Source organism: Nuphar pumila, chromosome 12, assembly GCF_984573655.1.
Source record: "Nuphar pumila chromosome 12, dmNupPumi1.hap1.1, whole genome shotgun sequence".
Lineage (NCBI taxonomy): Eukaryota > Viridiplantae > Streptophyta > Magnoliopsida > Nymphaeales > Nymphaeaceae > Nuphar > Nuphar pumila.
The window spans coordinates 53,108,970-53,124,445 of NC_143260.1; the positions used below are offsets into that span (position 1 = coordinate 53,108,970).

Below are 15,476 nucleotides of genomic sequence, written 5' to 3' on the forward strand. Positions count from 1 at the left end.
CTGTTGGCCGAAACCGAGGGGAAAAGGGGAGGTAGGCCCCCCAGCCCTAGCCCCTCTGTCCACCCCTTGACGGGCCACAAAGGAGGGGTCAAGGGCGGCAATGCCCCAGGAAAAAGGAAGAGCGATGGGAGGCACGGGAGGGCCTCCGGCACCCTACCGGCCTCCCGACGAATACAAAGAATGGAGGGGGGAAACAGGACAAAGAGCGACGAAAAGGGGAAGAATCATCACAGGGGGTCCGTCAGCTCCCTGCTGACCTCCCGGTGACCTCCGATAGGCAAAAGAGAGGAGGCACACGGCAAGGAGGTCGTCGGCCTCCTGTGGGTTCCCCGACAACCAACTTAGAGGAAAGGGGGGAAAAGTTGTCACAGGGGGGTCGTTGGCTCCCAGCCGACATCCCGGCGATCGCGGCTCGAAGAAGCATTGCAGCAGGAAGCGACCGTCGGCTCCCTATCGGCCTCCTGACGCACGCAAAAGGAAGGAGTTAAGGGAGAAGACATAGGGACGAAGAGGGGAAGCGTACCTGTATCTCGCCGGTGTCGTTGGCTGTTGCACGCAGGGAGACGAACGATAGGGAGGGGGAGAGGAGTTGCACATGAGGGTCTCCTCTCCCTCTGCATTACTTAATAGGAAGGCACAGGGGGAAGGGGGAAGATCGTGGCCCCATTGGTTACGGGGAGCCCCTTTCGTGCGAGGCGGCTACAGGGATGAAAGAAAACTCGGGCCAGGGTTTTAAAACTCTACCGGGTTACGGATCCGGGTCGGATCCGACCTGACTTTCGATTTTTTTTTTAACACTGGTTTTACACATACTCCTCCACATCGTCTCTCATCTGCGGCCAATAGTAGTCACGCTCAAAGATTGTTAAGGTCTGCTCTTTACCTGTATGAGTGGTCCATAAAGTATCATGACACTCCTTAAGCAATTCACGATAAAGGTTTTTTCACCGTGATATGAATGCGTCTCTTTTTAGTCACGAGAAGGTCATCCCATAACCAAAATCGTCGAGTCTTTTTCGCTTGTGCAAGAGAAACAAGATGTTGTGTTATTGTGTCCTGTTGCATTCCTTCTCGGATGCAATCCAACAATGTGCCCTCTAAGCGAACTTTGAAAGGTCCAGCAATGTCTTGCTTTTTTCTTTTTACATTGCTGTGTCACCTTGCCTGTTCTTTTTGGGGCAACCCATCCTTGAACAGTTTGAAAATGTGGGCTTTTCATCTTTTTCTTTTTTGTTCTCTTTTTGAGGCTGGAGTTTGCTAATGATGGTGATGTGCATCTGTCACTCTCCTTCGTTTTTCCTCTTTTCTGCCAAGAAATGTAAGAGGAAGGATACAAGAGGGAACCTATAGGAAGATGAGCCTTACCTATTATTTTAAATTACTTCGAGCCATCAGAAAGGGCAGTATTTTTTCTCTGTTCATCCTATCAACGTGATAAAGCACAGGCTAACCCGGCCTGATTAGGAACGCTCATCCCTATCTTCATACGTTTTGTGAGATTTCTGTGATCTACATGTTATGTTCCATTAAAATTGACATTTTAATTGCGGCAACATAACCCACGTATAAGATTTCTCGTCGATTCAAACATCAATTAGAAATACGACAAAATTTTATGATTAAAAATTCTTATTTTTTTACCAAAAAAGGCACAAACTAAAGGTCGACTCTTTCTTATCAAATCGACCATATCGGATTCATCTACAGTGTTAGATTTGATAAAAGCAACTTGCAACAAAGCGATTTGATGAGTGTGACATTACCTTGTGAAGATAGGGATGAGTGAACCCCGTTCCACTTTTTGTCGGACATATGGGAGTGGACGATTAGTTTATGTGCGCACTGCCACTGTTTGAAAAAGGTGCTGGTTGTTGCCGTTGAGGTCCTTTCATCAACTGTTGAGCATTACTCTGGTTTTATTTTTTTCTTTTACGTGGTTAACTCGTGCTGATCCGTAGATTCTAAAGTCTATAACCCACCAATACTTGCTTACTGGCTTGAAAACTGAAGCACATGAAGGCATTTTAATAGTTTTTACTAAAAGCAAAGATTGGCTGAACCAAAGTTACTGTTGTTTTTCTCCTTTTTTTCTGTTTGTTAAGGAGGAGTCTTTTGCGCTAGATCTGATCTTGGGGCCGGTTTGTATTAGGCGCAGCAAGAGGTGGAGGTTCATCTGGCGGACGTGGTTGCTTACTTCTTGGTGGTTTGTTTGGATGGCACGAAACGATGCTCATTTTCGTCATATTCCAGTTAACACTCATAACCTGGTGCATAAAATATTGGTAGATGTTTATGCGATCTTGCGTATGCATCTTAGAGATCTTCCGCTCCCTCCTGTTGACGCTACCTTTCCTTGGTTGCAATCTGGGCAAGCGGCTTCGGCGTGAGCCCGTTTTATCTGTCTGATGTTCTTTTCTCTTGTGCTTTCTTTATTTGTTTTTAGCTTTTGCTCTTGTTCAGTTCATGGGTTCAACAGTTTGTTGATCTTCATGAGTGGTAATGTTGAATTGCTAGATCGGCCGAGCTAACTCTTTTAGTAAAATCTTGGCGTCTGAAGGATGAGATTCGTTGGAAGCAGCGGTCAAGGGTGACTTGGCTTAAAGCGGGTGACGGGAATACAAGGTTCTTTCATTCTTTAGCGTCTCACAGGCATCGAAGACATGTGATTCATTCTATGTATATCAACGGTGTCTCCTTTTCGGGCGACCAGATAATCAATGCTGCCACCAACTATTTCTCTAACCTGTATTCCTACAACCAAGCTGCAGGTGGCAATATGGGTACGGCGTTATTTTTGTCCTTGGATCCAGCGCTCTCCAACTCGATTCAGGGGTTATTCACCAAAGAAGAAATCATCTCGACGGTGCGGGATTCGTCTAGGTGGAAAGCTCCAGGTTTTGATGGGTATCCAGTGGACTTCTTTCGCATATTCTGGCAATGCGTTAAGAATGACATTCTTAGTGTCTTCGCTGAGTTTCATCGCAATGGTAGATTGCCAGTTCATTCTCACCTAGCAATTGTGTCGCTTATTCCTAAGGAGGAAGCTGCATCGGATATCTCGCGATTTTGTCTTATATCAGTGTTAGGGAGTTTATATCGCATTATCGCCAAGGTCTTGGCTAATAGGATGCGGTCAGTCGCTCCTAGGATTTTTTCGGAGGCCCAGTTTGCCTTCATTCCTAACAGAAGGCTTCAACATTCCTTCATTTTGGCCACAGAAGTGTTGCACTCTCTCAAGATCAGCGGGGGGGCTTCTTCACTCTTAAGCTTGACTTTCATAAAGCCTACGACTCAGTTCATTGGTTGTTCCTCTTCAACATGCTGGCGAACCTAGGCTTCGGTCGGCGTTTCTCTAGCTGGGTGAATGAGCTGGTTACCAATGCCCAGTCACAGATTCAGATCAATGGGGTCAAGGGAAAACAGTTCAAACTTGGTCGTGGTTTTCCGCAAGGATGTCCTCTATCTCCGTTACTCTTTAACGTCGTCTCTGAAGGCCTTGTGGTTTTGGTAAAGAGGGCAGTGGAGGATGGTCTAATTTAGTCTCTCGGTATACAGGAGTGTCGTAGTTAGATCCTGACTTTCACTGATGACATAATTATCTTCGGAAGGGCTTCCATCCAACAAATGTTAAGATTCAAGCTTGTCCTTCTTTTTTTCCTATCGATGTCAGGGCTATCCATGAACTACGATAAGTGTTGTCTATCCATGGTCAATGCACCCCGTCAATGCTGGACATGGGCCAGCGGATATTCGGGTGCTCGGTATCGGAAAACTCATTTTCTTATCTGGGTCTGCCGCTTTAAATCAGTCGTGTAACATCGGCAGCCTGGAGCACTACTATTCAAAGGGTTCAGAACAAAATATCAGGCTGGCAAGCTTCCTACCTGTCTATCGCGGGTAGAGTGACTCTTATCAAGCACGTTCTTTCTGCTATGCCAGAATTTTTTATGTCTATGTTCCTGATGCCTGTGGGGGTCAGTAAGAAGCTAGCTCGGGTAGTGGCGAACTTCCTGTGGTCTGGGCGAGGTACCAACAACAAACGACACCTCATAGGGTGGGACACTCTTCGACTTCCCCTATATAGGGGGGGGGGGGTTGGGAATCAAGGATCCCCGGCTGAGGAGTATGATTCTTGTCGTGAAGCAGAGCTGACTTACGCACCAACCTGGGTCCCCATGTGCAAGCGTGCTTCTGGCTAAATACGGAGGTGTGGAATCCTTGGTAGGGGCCACAAGCGGGCGTCAGCGAACATTGTCAAAGCTTTGTCGATCATGGATCCAAGCTTGGTCTGCGGTTTTGTCACATAATGGTAATGTTGACTCGCAGTCTCAGTTCGTTGGACGCAACTTTGCTCCGAATGGATCCTTCCGCTCAAAAGAGGGCTACCTCGCTCTCCTTCCGTCGGGGGTGGACCGGTTTCCGACGAGCCTGATCTGGGGCAAGGGTTTGACACTGAGATCATGTTTTCTGGCTTGGCTAATCTTACACGACCGGGTGCGGACTGACAACTTCCTCAAATCCATCGGTTTTCATCTGGCGAGTAAATGTGTGTTGTGTGAGGCGGCTGAAGAATCTGCGTTTCACCTTTTTTTGGGAGTGCTCTGTTTTTCAAAACATCTTTAAGGTGACTCGTAATGTTGATGGTTATAGTTCGTCTCTCTCTCTCTCTCTCTCTCTCTCTCTCTCTCTCTCTCTCTCTCTCTCTCTCTCTCTCTCTCTCTCTCTCTCTCATGCAAGTGTGAATGTGCAGATAACAGATAAAATGATGGCAAACGCAGAGTGCATCTTCCCTCATAATACCCCCACGGACTAAAGAAGCCTACTACTACAGGATGATCTTTGAAAGGTTCTTCCCACAGGTAATCACGACAAACCCAGTGACTTTTGACTAAATTTTAGTTCCTTTCATGTTCCAGAAAGAAATTGCTAGTGCTTCTTGGCATCTCAAGATTCAATGACGTGTTCTACTTGTAAATTTTGTGCAGAACTCAGCGAAACTAACTGTGCCTGTAGGTGCAAGTGTGGCCTGCAGTACTGCCAAGGCCCTAGAGTGGGATGCTGAGTGGTCCAACAATCCTGATCCCTCTGGAAGAGCTGCTTTAGGTGTCCATGTTTCTGCATACAAGCCACACCAAACAGGCGGCAGTTTCACTGGAACCGCTCCACCAAAGATCATCAGTAAGAAGCCAAAGATGGTAGAAGTTTGTGCCCCAGGCCCTACAATCAGGAGCTAATACTGCTTTGCATGGTTACAAAATAAGATTTTTTATGGCTATGGATTGCTGCTTTCTTACGATGATTGTAAACGTCCATGTAGAATCAAAATGAGTAGCGTGTTCATGAATAAAATCTCGAGTTTTCTTGTTTCATTTTATTGCTTACAAGTACGTGTATAACAGCTGATTCCATGTATCAGGAACACCCGGCAGGCACCAGTGTATGCAATCTGCATACTTTTGTGGATCTGCCCATTGATCTGGGGTCAAAAAATTTCCTTTAAAATCTGTATAGACGGATGTATGACCATCTTTCCTGTGCTCGGAAAGTTGAGTGATGTTGATAAAAGTAACTGAAACCTTCATTCTCTTGACTATGCTTTTCACAACGCCCATAATCTTGAGATCAGAACCACTTCCCCAGTATCCCTTGCGCAGCACCGGGCTTGTTTCATTGTAGCATCTTATCCCCGTTGGGTTGTTCCAATCAGCATTCCTGCAGATGAATTTGATATTTAGCTAGCAACTCTTAATTTTATGTCACTTTAGTTTAGACAAGATTCGCGGTTTAATGTAGACCTCATGTGTGTGGGAGACATGGTAGCGAAGAAAACTCGCGTTCTGTTTGGGTCCACTGCCGAATCTACCCAATTAGCCCATGTTTTTAATCCAATCCTGTATGCGGTTGGTGCATCCAATTCTTCGTAGCCGTCCTCTCCATTCTTGAAAGAGCCCCACCTGAAACACTCGCACATCATAAATGAAGTCGGAAACTAGAAAAGTGCAAGATGAGAGCAGATCAGGTCAGTGTCCCTCCAGTGCCGTTCATGGTTGTGATTGACGGCATCCAAAACACACATTTTTTTTATTTTCCATTCAGTGTGCTCCAGATGCAGTTTGTCTAGAACATCAATGGCTTTGAAATAATTTGTGGGACTGATCTAAGATATAAGTAACATGAGGATGGGATGCCGTTTATCACAAGAATGAATGGCATTAGAGGGATCCCTAACTGATTTAAATGTCCGGGGAACCCCTGACCTGATCCGCTCTGGAGCAAGATATGCGTACTGATCCCATCATTGGACATTGGATGGTTTCATCCTACATTCAATCCTAGCTGCCCAACCAAAGGCTAGCTAGGCTTGGTCCACATTCTCACCTGGAAGTGGACTGATCTTAGCCATCCAAATGCATCAGCTGGACCGCTAAGATCGACATAGGATACTTTACATCCTATTTCAAAGGATGGGATCTTTTTTGACAAGATATTGCATCCAATTGCAAATCACTCTGAGCACGTCTTGTCTTGATAACGTACAGAGACTTGATTGTATATCCACTCATCCACCAGACATATGAATTGAAAACCAAGATGTCCACATCCATCCAGTGCTGAGCATGCTTGTAGATTGAGTCCAGTCTAAGAATCCTCTTTCTTGGATCTGAGATGATGGGGTTATCTGAATTGGATTGGACGAGGAAAGGAGCCCAGTAGAACTCTATTGTTGTGTTGTATTTCTGAAACTCAATAAAGGGAAAAAGAGGTTGGCATATAATAGATTCTAATGAAGGTAATCTCTGGTTCAGACTGTCACTATGAAGTGCGTGTGATTTTTCACCTTGGCTGTAAATATTGAGAGATCTCGACCGCGACGTACCAGCAACTTTTCATCATCAGGAATATGAGATTCTACCAAACACACAAATGAGAGCCACATTCCTTTTTGCAGGGAGTCACCAACGAACATCATCCTCTTTCCTTTAAGTCTCTCCAAAGCGACAGCAGCATCGAACCTAAAACAGAGCATGACCCTTTTTCTTTGGCACGTTACACCAGTCACAAAATCTTGTTCTCCGAAAAATGTCGGCGACAGAAAATCTCATACTTAAAAAAAAAAAAATCATCTCGAAAAAATCTTGAAAAATTGGCGTGCAAATATATATATATATATATATATATATATGCCACGCTGTTTTTATTGCATTGATATCAAGATAAAATATAATATTTTCATAATAATTGATAATTTGAAAATATGGCATCTTTGGGGTATTATATAAGCCTTTTGTGATGTTTTTAAAGTGTCAATGATATAATGCCTAAGAAAAAATGTGAAATAAGGATCCTTCCACTGCGGTTCAGATACTGCCCCCCCTCTCTCTCTCTCTCTCTCTCTCTCTCTCTCTCTCTCTCTCTCTCTCTCTCTCTCTCTCTCTCTCTCTCTTTCTCTCTCTCTGCAGAAGGCAAAAACATGGATAAATCGATTCATAAGATCCCAAACCAGTGCAGTGTTTGACAGTGCTCAAACCTGCAGATTCTGCTTTGGTAAGGTGGTAGACTAATTGAACTACAATTCCAAGAAAACAAGATCGACCAAACCTTTTCATTGGTGTCCCTTGCCCAAAGGTTGAAGCTGGGAGTACTCCCTGGTGGGCAGGAGGGACTTCAAGGGTTTTACCAATGAGAGGCCTGCCAATGTGCAGTACATGTATGAAGAGAGGGGATTCCCTTATCCAAAAAAAAATATCCTTTTGTATGAGCTTGTGGCGCATTTGTGTAGGTAGAGTAACTTGTTTTTATAGTTTAAGAGTTTTACGTCTTTAATTTCATTGCCTATTGATTCATCTAGTTTAATAATTCCGTTCATACTAGCGAGTCTTACTACTAATCTGAAATAGACACATAATGACTCTCTCTCTCTCTCTCTCTCTCTCTCTCTCTCTCTCTCTCTCTCTCTCTCTCTCTCTCTCTCTATATATATATATATATATATATATATATATATATATATATATATATATATATATATATATATATATAAAATCCATTTTCTTCGCTAGTTTGTTTGCATGCTGAGTGAAATGGACTACAACCAATTCCTGTTGGTAAAAAAAAAATTCATCTCAACTTTTGTTTTTCCTATGAAATTAGAATAAACTAAATTTGCCGCATGATCGATATATGCAGACCTCTTCTGCCCGAATAAGAAAGTCAATGGGTTCTCATAGCTCACTCCTTCCTTGCCGTATCATGCACAAGACTTTACTTCTCTAAAATCGTGACCACAAATTCTGACCATGGCGTTTAGAAATCAAATTTTATAGCCTTTCATAGGAAGACAGTTAAAATGAGAGATGGGATCAGGTGATATTGAAAATCACCAGTGATTATAATGCTCAGTAACAACCACTGGACGTGGTGGATCAAGGCCGGACGCCAAATCCTCCATTCAAAAGAGTTTTTGGGGATTTGGCGTCTGGTGCAAAACAATTAAAAATCGCATCAAAGGACCATAGATTTGTCCACATTTCGCAGCACCACGCCACCGATGGATACAATAGCCTATGGGATGTTACTGTTTGCTTAGAAAAGGTCTTCCCAACTTGACACTATTCTTGATAAGAACGGCGAAAAACTGCCTCATTTTCAATGCCACCCAATTTAAGAAATAAATGACAGAATATTTATGCCTTTATGTGTGAATGTGCACAGCCTATCTGGCCGAGGGATCAACGAAAAACATGTAATGACACTTGTCCAATTCAGACCAAAGGTGCAGTCTAAATTGGAGAGGTGATATTCATGAAGCATAATTGACAGGGCCGGTAAAGTAAACGAGCCAAACGAACCCAGCAAGGTTGTGCGGGCTAGGCTCATTTAGAGCAAGCCACTGCTCAGCTCGTGCAAGCTGAGCAGAGCTCGAGCTCATACGAGCTGGCTTGTTGGATAAAAAAGCTCACTTTTTACAGGGTCCGATCAGTAGTGAAAATGAAAACCTTGACCTCTTGGCTGCCTACGTACTCAACTAGGCCAATTGAGCTTCCACATGTTTTTTAACATAATTCACGTACAAATCCTATATAAGTTCATCTAAACGAGCCTAAACAAGCTGAGCAGAGAAGAACACTCATTGTGCATGCTCAGCTTGGTTATACTATATGAGCAGCGCGTCAACTTGACGATCATGAACAAGCTTCAGGCGAGCCAAACCGGTCCGAAACGCGCTTGGTTCGCTTACCTGCCCTAATGATAGAGCAGCATATGTTATTTTTGTACAATCACATTGCACCTGATCCACCCTCCCTCATCCGAAACATAATTGCAAAAAAATAAAGGTTGTAATTATCACCTGGGCATGGTGCACTTGTCTGGCTGCCATTGCCAGTATTTGTAATCGGTGTCTGGCCGTCCGTTCTTCTCGCACTTTACTTGCTTATCAAGATAGGGACATGTTCTATCTGAATAGAGAGGCTCAATGGACCTATTGAACACCCAGTTTCCTTCAACAACATTGCACGCATGGGCTTCCATCCTGCCATTCCCATGTGAAATCTTTTCTTGTTTCTTCTCTGCAACCCTGTCCCGCTTGTTCCCTGCTTGCACATGGACATTGCAGAATTCATGTCAGGCTGTGGCATAGAATTATTGAAGACGGCTCGACGCGGTGGTGGTGCCTTCAAAGATGCTTACCAGTTACGGTTGCACTAGAGTTGGACAAGTGTTCTTCATTCGAGCAGGAGCCGAGCTTGAAGATGGACGCGCGACGAGCGAGGTAACCAATATCTTCGAGATAGAGGAAACTGGCAAAGCCAATTGCACAGATGATGATAGCCATGCCCGAAAGAGGGAGCTTACTTTTCGGAGGTTTCATCGTGTTTGCAAAAAGCTCTGAGATTGTCGGCTCACAAGTAAAGCTTAGGAGCTTTTAGATATAGAGAAGATGTCTGGGCCCGATAGTGGTTCTGATCTAGGAATCAAAAAAGAAAAAAAAATTAGGTGAAGAGTAGAGTCTAAGTGAAGGCAAAGAACCATATGAGATCTTTTACAATGTGGCCAAATCCTTGCTTGTGTTTGTGATTGCTTATTGCTGCCACCTATTCCATCATTGCACCAACTTCAGCACACAAAAAAAGAGAAAAAAAGGATGATAATTAAAGTGAATCTCTCTCTCATGGATGGCTTTTATTTGTGGTTAGCTTTCAGGCAGCACTACAAGTCTACTCAGGTAATCCTTATGTTGGTTGGGGCAATCAAAAGGAAAATAAGATTTTTTTTTTCTTTTAACTGCACTTTAAACAAAGAAAATCCATTTGGAATAATTGAAATCTTTAAGGGCACGTTTGGAAGCAAAAAAAAAAGATCTCATAGGAAAGGAAAATTTTTCCTATAAGAAGTTTTGATATGTAACTTTTTCAAATGAAAATTTCTCACTTGTTTGTGTAGCACGAGAAAAACATAGTAGAAAATTTGAGAAAAATGAGAGAGAGAGAGAGAGGTGGTTTGACTGCACCTAAGAGAGAGAGAGTTCGGTCGACCATACTAGAGAGGTGGTTTGACCACACCCAAGAGAGGGAGAAAGGTCGGTCAATCACACCCAAGAGAGAGACCTGAAAATAATAGTAGTGAGAGGAAGGTGGAGGAAGCTCTTGTTATGGTAGCCCATGGAATGAGATGGGTTGTGGGTGAATGGTTGCTCTAATGCAAAATAAAAAAAATTGATAGAAAAAATTTCATCAACCCTTAGGCGGAACAAATTTTTCTACAAAAAAAACTATACTTTTTAGAAAAACTTTTCTTTCAAAAATTCTCTCATTTGAAACAGTTGAAAAAGTTATACCTTTTTGTTTTCTACTTTTTCTATTATTTTCTCACTTCCGAACATGCCCTAAGAGTCATGTTACCAACTTATTCTTTTTTTCTTTCCAAATAACATGGGCTAGAGCAACGACAGATTTCCCCTAGTGGGAGGGGCACAAGCGTTGTGTCGAGTGACAACCCATGAATAGAAAGATTCATTCTTGCACGCATGATTATCACCAATGATGAACATGAAATCCAAAAAACAAAGATTAGAAGGATAATTACAAAGAAAATCATTCATCTGAAATAACTATTCTTACAATCTTAATCTAAATCTTTTAAAGTTTATGTGTAACCGCTTCCCAAATTCAATGGGTTTATTGGGGTTCATTTGCTGACTATTTATTGGGGAATTCACAAGTATACAACTACCTATGTGTTTCTATTGGACCACCAATATAAAAAATGGTAGCCCATTGTAGGTGATGCACTCCTCTCTCTCTCTCTCTTCCATAGTCTCCAGCCATCATGTTGGGTTTGTTAGCCCAACTATTTGAGATGATAAGCCTACTATTGAGAGGGATAGCCAGATCAACAATCTTCACCTTGGCTCAATTTTTTCAAATATATTTTTGAATATTAAGCAAGTTTAAACATTTCTTGTAAGTTTTTTCCAAATCCATCTTGCCTTACAGGCTGATGATGCAGGGCATACCCAAGGTATTTTGGATCCAAATGGCGCCTCATGGTTTGGATTCAGAAAGACAAGGTGATCTAGATTCTTTAGTATACTCAGATCAAGGATCGAATCAAGTGGAGCATACCCTACCTAGGTGTTGATTATTTAGAATTCCCTAGCATAAGTTTTGATGAAATTCATGGATATTCAAATATGACCTTGATTATGTTCATGAATTATTAATTTGGTGTTTCATGCAACTAGTACTTATGCAATATCTTATCTTGGTTTTACCAATTTTGGTTGTAGGATGAGCTCATCAAGAAAGTTATATAAGTAATGCTAATTTGGACATGAGAAAAAACATTAGCCTCATAACTTTAGATATATTGCAATTTATGTCTCACAAATCAAGTTTGGGGTATAAGCATGAGTGAGTTGGGGTGTGTAGATCCCCAAATTTTGAAAACCAAAATGATGGTATTCTAAAGAAGGGTTGGATTTTAAAACCAAATCTGATTTTGAGATAATAAAGAGATCTGAGGACTACTCTTCAAGTTGTGTGTCTTTTCTCCTTCATTGAGCAAAGATCAACTGTACCAAAAACTTTAAAATCTTCAATATCCAAGATTTAGCTTGAAAATGGCTCGTACATGCATATTAAAAAAAGGTAAGTTGGATGATGTGAGACACCATCAAGGCTCAAAAAAGCATGAAAACATGATAAGTATGCAAAACATTAGGGAATTTTGTATTTTTTAATAAATAAATAAAATAAATAAAATAAATTCAAATAAAAGTGCAAGAAAACTGAATCTCATCTCAAGCTTAGGCAACCCTTTCCTAATACAATGACGAGCACATAGAGACTTCGGCTAAGCACGGGCTCTAGTTGGCTAAGTGAGATAGAAGATCCGAACCTAAACTAGGCTAAGTAGGCTTAGCTAGGCTGGACCTACTTGAATACAGTTTGGGTACTAGGCTCTAAGATGCTAGGTTGAGTAGGGAGTGCAGTAAGGTATTGGTGCTCCTAGATTCTAGACCTTAGATGCTAGGTTAGGGAGAGAGATCCTTATTTATAATGTTTTTAGTAAATATAGATTCTAATCTTATGGATCTAAGATTTAAAGTTCTAGATCTGCTTATGGATGATGTGGCAAGATGCTAATGGTTGTTCACTAGTGGGACTCCTTGTTGGTTAAAGGTTTCCTAGCTTAGGAGCTAAGGTTCTATGATGAGAAGGATAGACTAAAGAGGTTTCTAAGATTCTATGAATGTATAAAGGATATGAGTTTAAGATGGGGTTTTGACAAGTGTTGGTTTTGAAATAAATCTGAATTTTGTTGAAGGAGATATGGGATCATCGCCTGCAAGTTGAGTGTTTTTCCTTCTCTGCTGAAAAGGGATCAACCTCGATAGGAACTTTAGCTCTCCTTTGATTCGAGCTTTAGCATGCAACACCATGTACCTCATGCACGAATCCTAAAAAAGGTGAGCTTGAATGGTATAGGAACACTACCAAGGCTAAAAAAATATCCAAACATGAAAGTATATGAACCGTTAGACAAATCCAGACTTAATAAAACAAAATAAGCAAATAAAGTAGATAAACTGTGATAATTGTGTCTCACCTCGGGCTTAGGTATCTTTTTCTATGATGACAACAATGAGCATGATGATAGACAGACAAAGCTTTAACTAGGTAGAGTCTCTAAGACAGGTGAGAAAGGGATCTAGATCTAGACTAAGAGGGGTATCCAAGCTCCAACAGGATGTGGATACACTACGCTAGGTTTAATTTGATGGAGTTTGGGTGCATGTTTGCTTAGATGGGCATAGGGGTGGACAAGGAGACACATGTCTTAGATTATAGATCTAGATGCTAGATGAAATGGGTTGGATCAGAAGACATAGATCATAGATCATAGATGACCCAAAATGAAAAATAAATCCTTTATTTATAGTTGTAGAGTCGGATCCTGAACCTAGATCTAGTGGATTCTGGGCCACAAAAACTCGATCTAGATGCTATGAAGGTACCTGAATCTTATTGGCCAGAAATCTAAGGTGTCAGAATCTAATTGGCCAGTGTTTTAGCTTAGGGTCTAAGTTTTATCGATTTAGTAGGCTAAAGGGGCTAAGGTTTCGATTTTGGAATGCTATAGGGTGAGTTTCTAGGTTTTTTGAAAGATTCAAGGCCCAAAACACATTTTCTTACATAAAAATAGGTCTAGAAAGGCAACCCTAGGGTTGGCTAACAGTTGAGGTTGGAACGATAGTCTAGACTGTCATTTCAGGTTTTGGATCTAGATCCTCTACTATGAACAATAGTCTAAAATGTGGTCTTGACTTCTAGATATGGATCCACCCATGGGTATGATAATCTAGCTTGGATTTGATTCAAAAGGCTAAACTGGATCTCGATCTTCTAGTTTGGGCAAGTCTAGAGTGTAGTTCTAACTTTCAGATTATTTGTTCCTAAGAACAACATATAAGGCCAAAAATACCATTTGGATTTGGATTTGGATCTGAATCAATCATGGGGATGACAGTTGAGTTAAACCGGGTCTGGGTCCAAATGCTAGGATGACACTCTAAATTATTGTCCTGAAGATTTGGGTCAGATCCAGTTTGATAGAAAATCTTATTTTGGCCATAACATTGGATCCAAGTTTTTGTTTTAAGGTCATTTTTGATGTGTTAAAAATCTTATGATTCCTCTTTAATTCTCTTTTTGGATGAAAAGCTTGGAAGCAACATTTTCTAATCCAAAAATTCATTTGAAGTGGATCCAATAGTTTGGGTTAGTATTTTGAGGGAAAAAATATTTGGACAAAATCCATAAAATAATGATTGGTCAAAATTGGAGCATCTACAAATGCATTTTTTTTGTCAAGTGTGTGAAGCTCAATCAATAACAAACAAGTAAACATATCAATTTTGAAAGACAACTTTAAAAATCTTAACAACCATGAGATCTTTTAAAAAAGGACTTTTTTAATAAATGACATTGATGTGTGTGTGTTTCGACCTTTGACATATATATGACTTTACACAAGGGTCTCTTAGGCTCTGTGCCTAATGTTGGGAAGTCTTGTCAAATAAGGTCAGATTTACAAGGCAAACCCAATATTTGATCACACATGAGGGTCTTCTAGGTTTTATACCTAATGTCTAGAGGTCTTGCAGAATGAGGTTAGATTTACAAGATGAGACAAGTGCCTTCATGTGTAAGATTGTATAGAGAATGAAGACAAAATACTTCTGAAGGGTATTTTAAAAAGATAAAACAAGTTACAAACTTTATCAAAAGACACTTTGACTCAATTGACCAAATCATTTTGAAAATGCATATACTATTTTTAAAGAACACTTTTTCCACTTGAAGAACATGTTTTGGTTTGACTATGCTCATCTTTGGAACTCGTACTACTCTATTAGTCTGTGGGACAATCTATGGACATAATGTTTGGATGGTCATATGGTAGGACAAGGTAGATTTACCTAATGGAACTATTGGCTTGCTGCAAAACAAATAGGTTAGCGAAATGATGTAAAAGTGCATGAAGAAGCATGCAAAAAATGCATCAATTCTTATGAGTGAAACTATTAAAAAAAGAACAAGTCTTACTCAACTTTTCAGCATATAAGCTAAAAATGACAATCTAGATTGTAGTCTTGGGAAACTTACCATTTTTTGACTTGATTTTTAGCTAATTTCCAGTTCTAAATTGTTTTAGGCCTATTTCAACTTGTTTTAGGCTTATTTCTCTTATTTTGAATTCTGAAAATTCTCAAATCTCAGCCGTGAAGATCAATCAAGATTGTGACTTCCCTTCTTCTCCACGATACTAATGAATACTACTGTATTCGCAGAGGAACTTTGATAATATACTATGGCTTATGCTTTTCTTTTCTTTTCTGCATTATGTTCTCATCGAATGTCTCTTTTGTGGGAAGAATATGAATCAAGTATTTCCTTCTTGTATGAGCACTC

At 41.0% G+C, this 15,476-nt stretch overlaps 1 protein-coding gene across 1 annotated transcript; it reads right to left on the minus strand.

Annotated features, from left to right (window-relative positions):
- Positions 1-5,343: 5,343 nt before the first annotated feature.
- On the minus strand, positions 5,344-9,835 carry LOC149820913 (protein trichome birefringence-like 3). The gene is made up of 6 exons (XM_089981863.1): positions 9,691-9,835; positions 9,350-9,593; positions 6,839-7,013; positions 6,538-6,737; positions 5,796-5,954; positions 5,344-5,712 (listed from the first exon to the last, which is right to left on the minus strand). Exons 1-6 carry the CDS (start codon positions 9,833-9,835, stop codon positions 5,379-5,381), a joined length of 1,257 nt encoding a protein of 418 aa, XP_089837989.1. The 3' UTR covers positions 5,344-5,378.
- Positions 9,836-15,476: the final 5,641 nt, after the last annotated feature.

Bases quoted from the DNA above. Each gene is read 5' to 3' on its own strand.
- LOC149820913 (XM_089981863.1), bottom strand. From the start codon at position 9,835: ATGGCTATCATCATCTGTGCAATTGGCTTTGCCAGTTTCCTCTATCTC. The intron at 7,014-9,349 runs GTGATAATTACA...GCTCTGTTTTAG, and splicing joins GACAAGTGCACCATGCCCAG to GTTCGATGCTGCTGTCGCTT. The intron at 5,713-5,795 runs GTCTACATTAAA...ATTCATCTGCAG, and splicing joins ATGTCTCCCACACACATGAG to GAATGCTGATTGGAACAACC.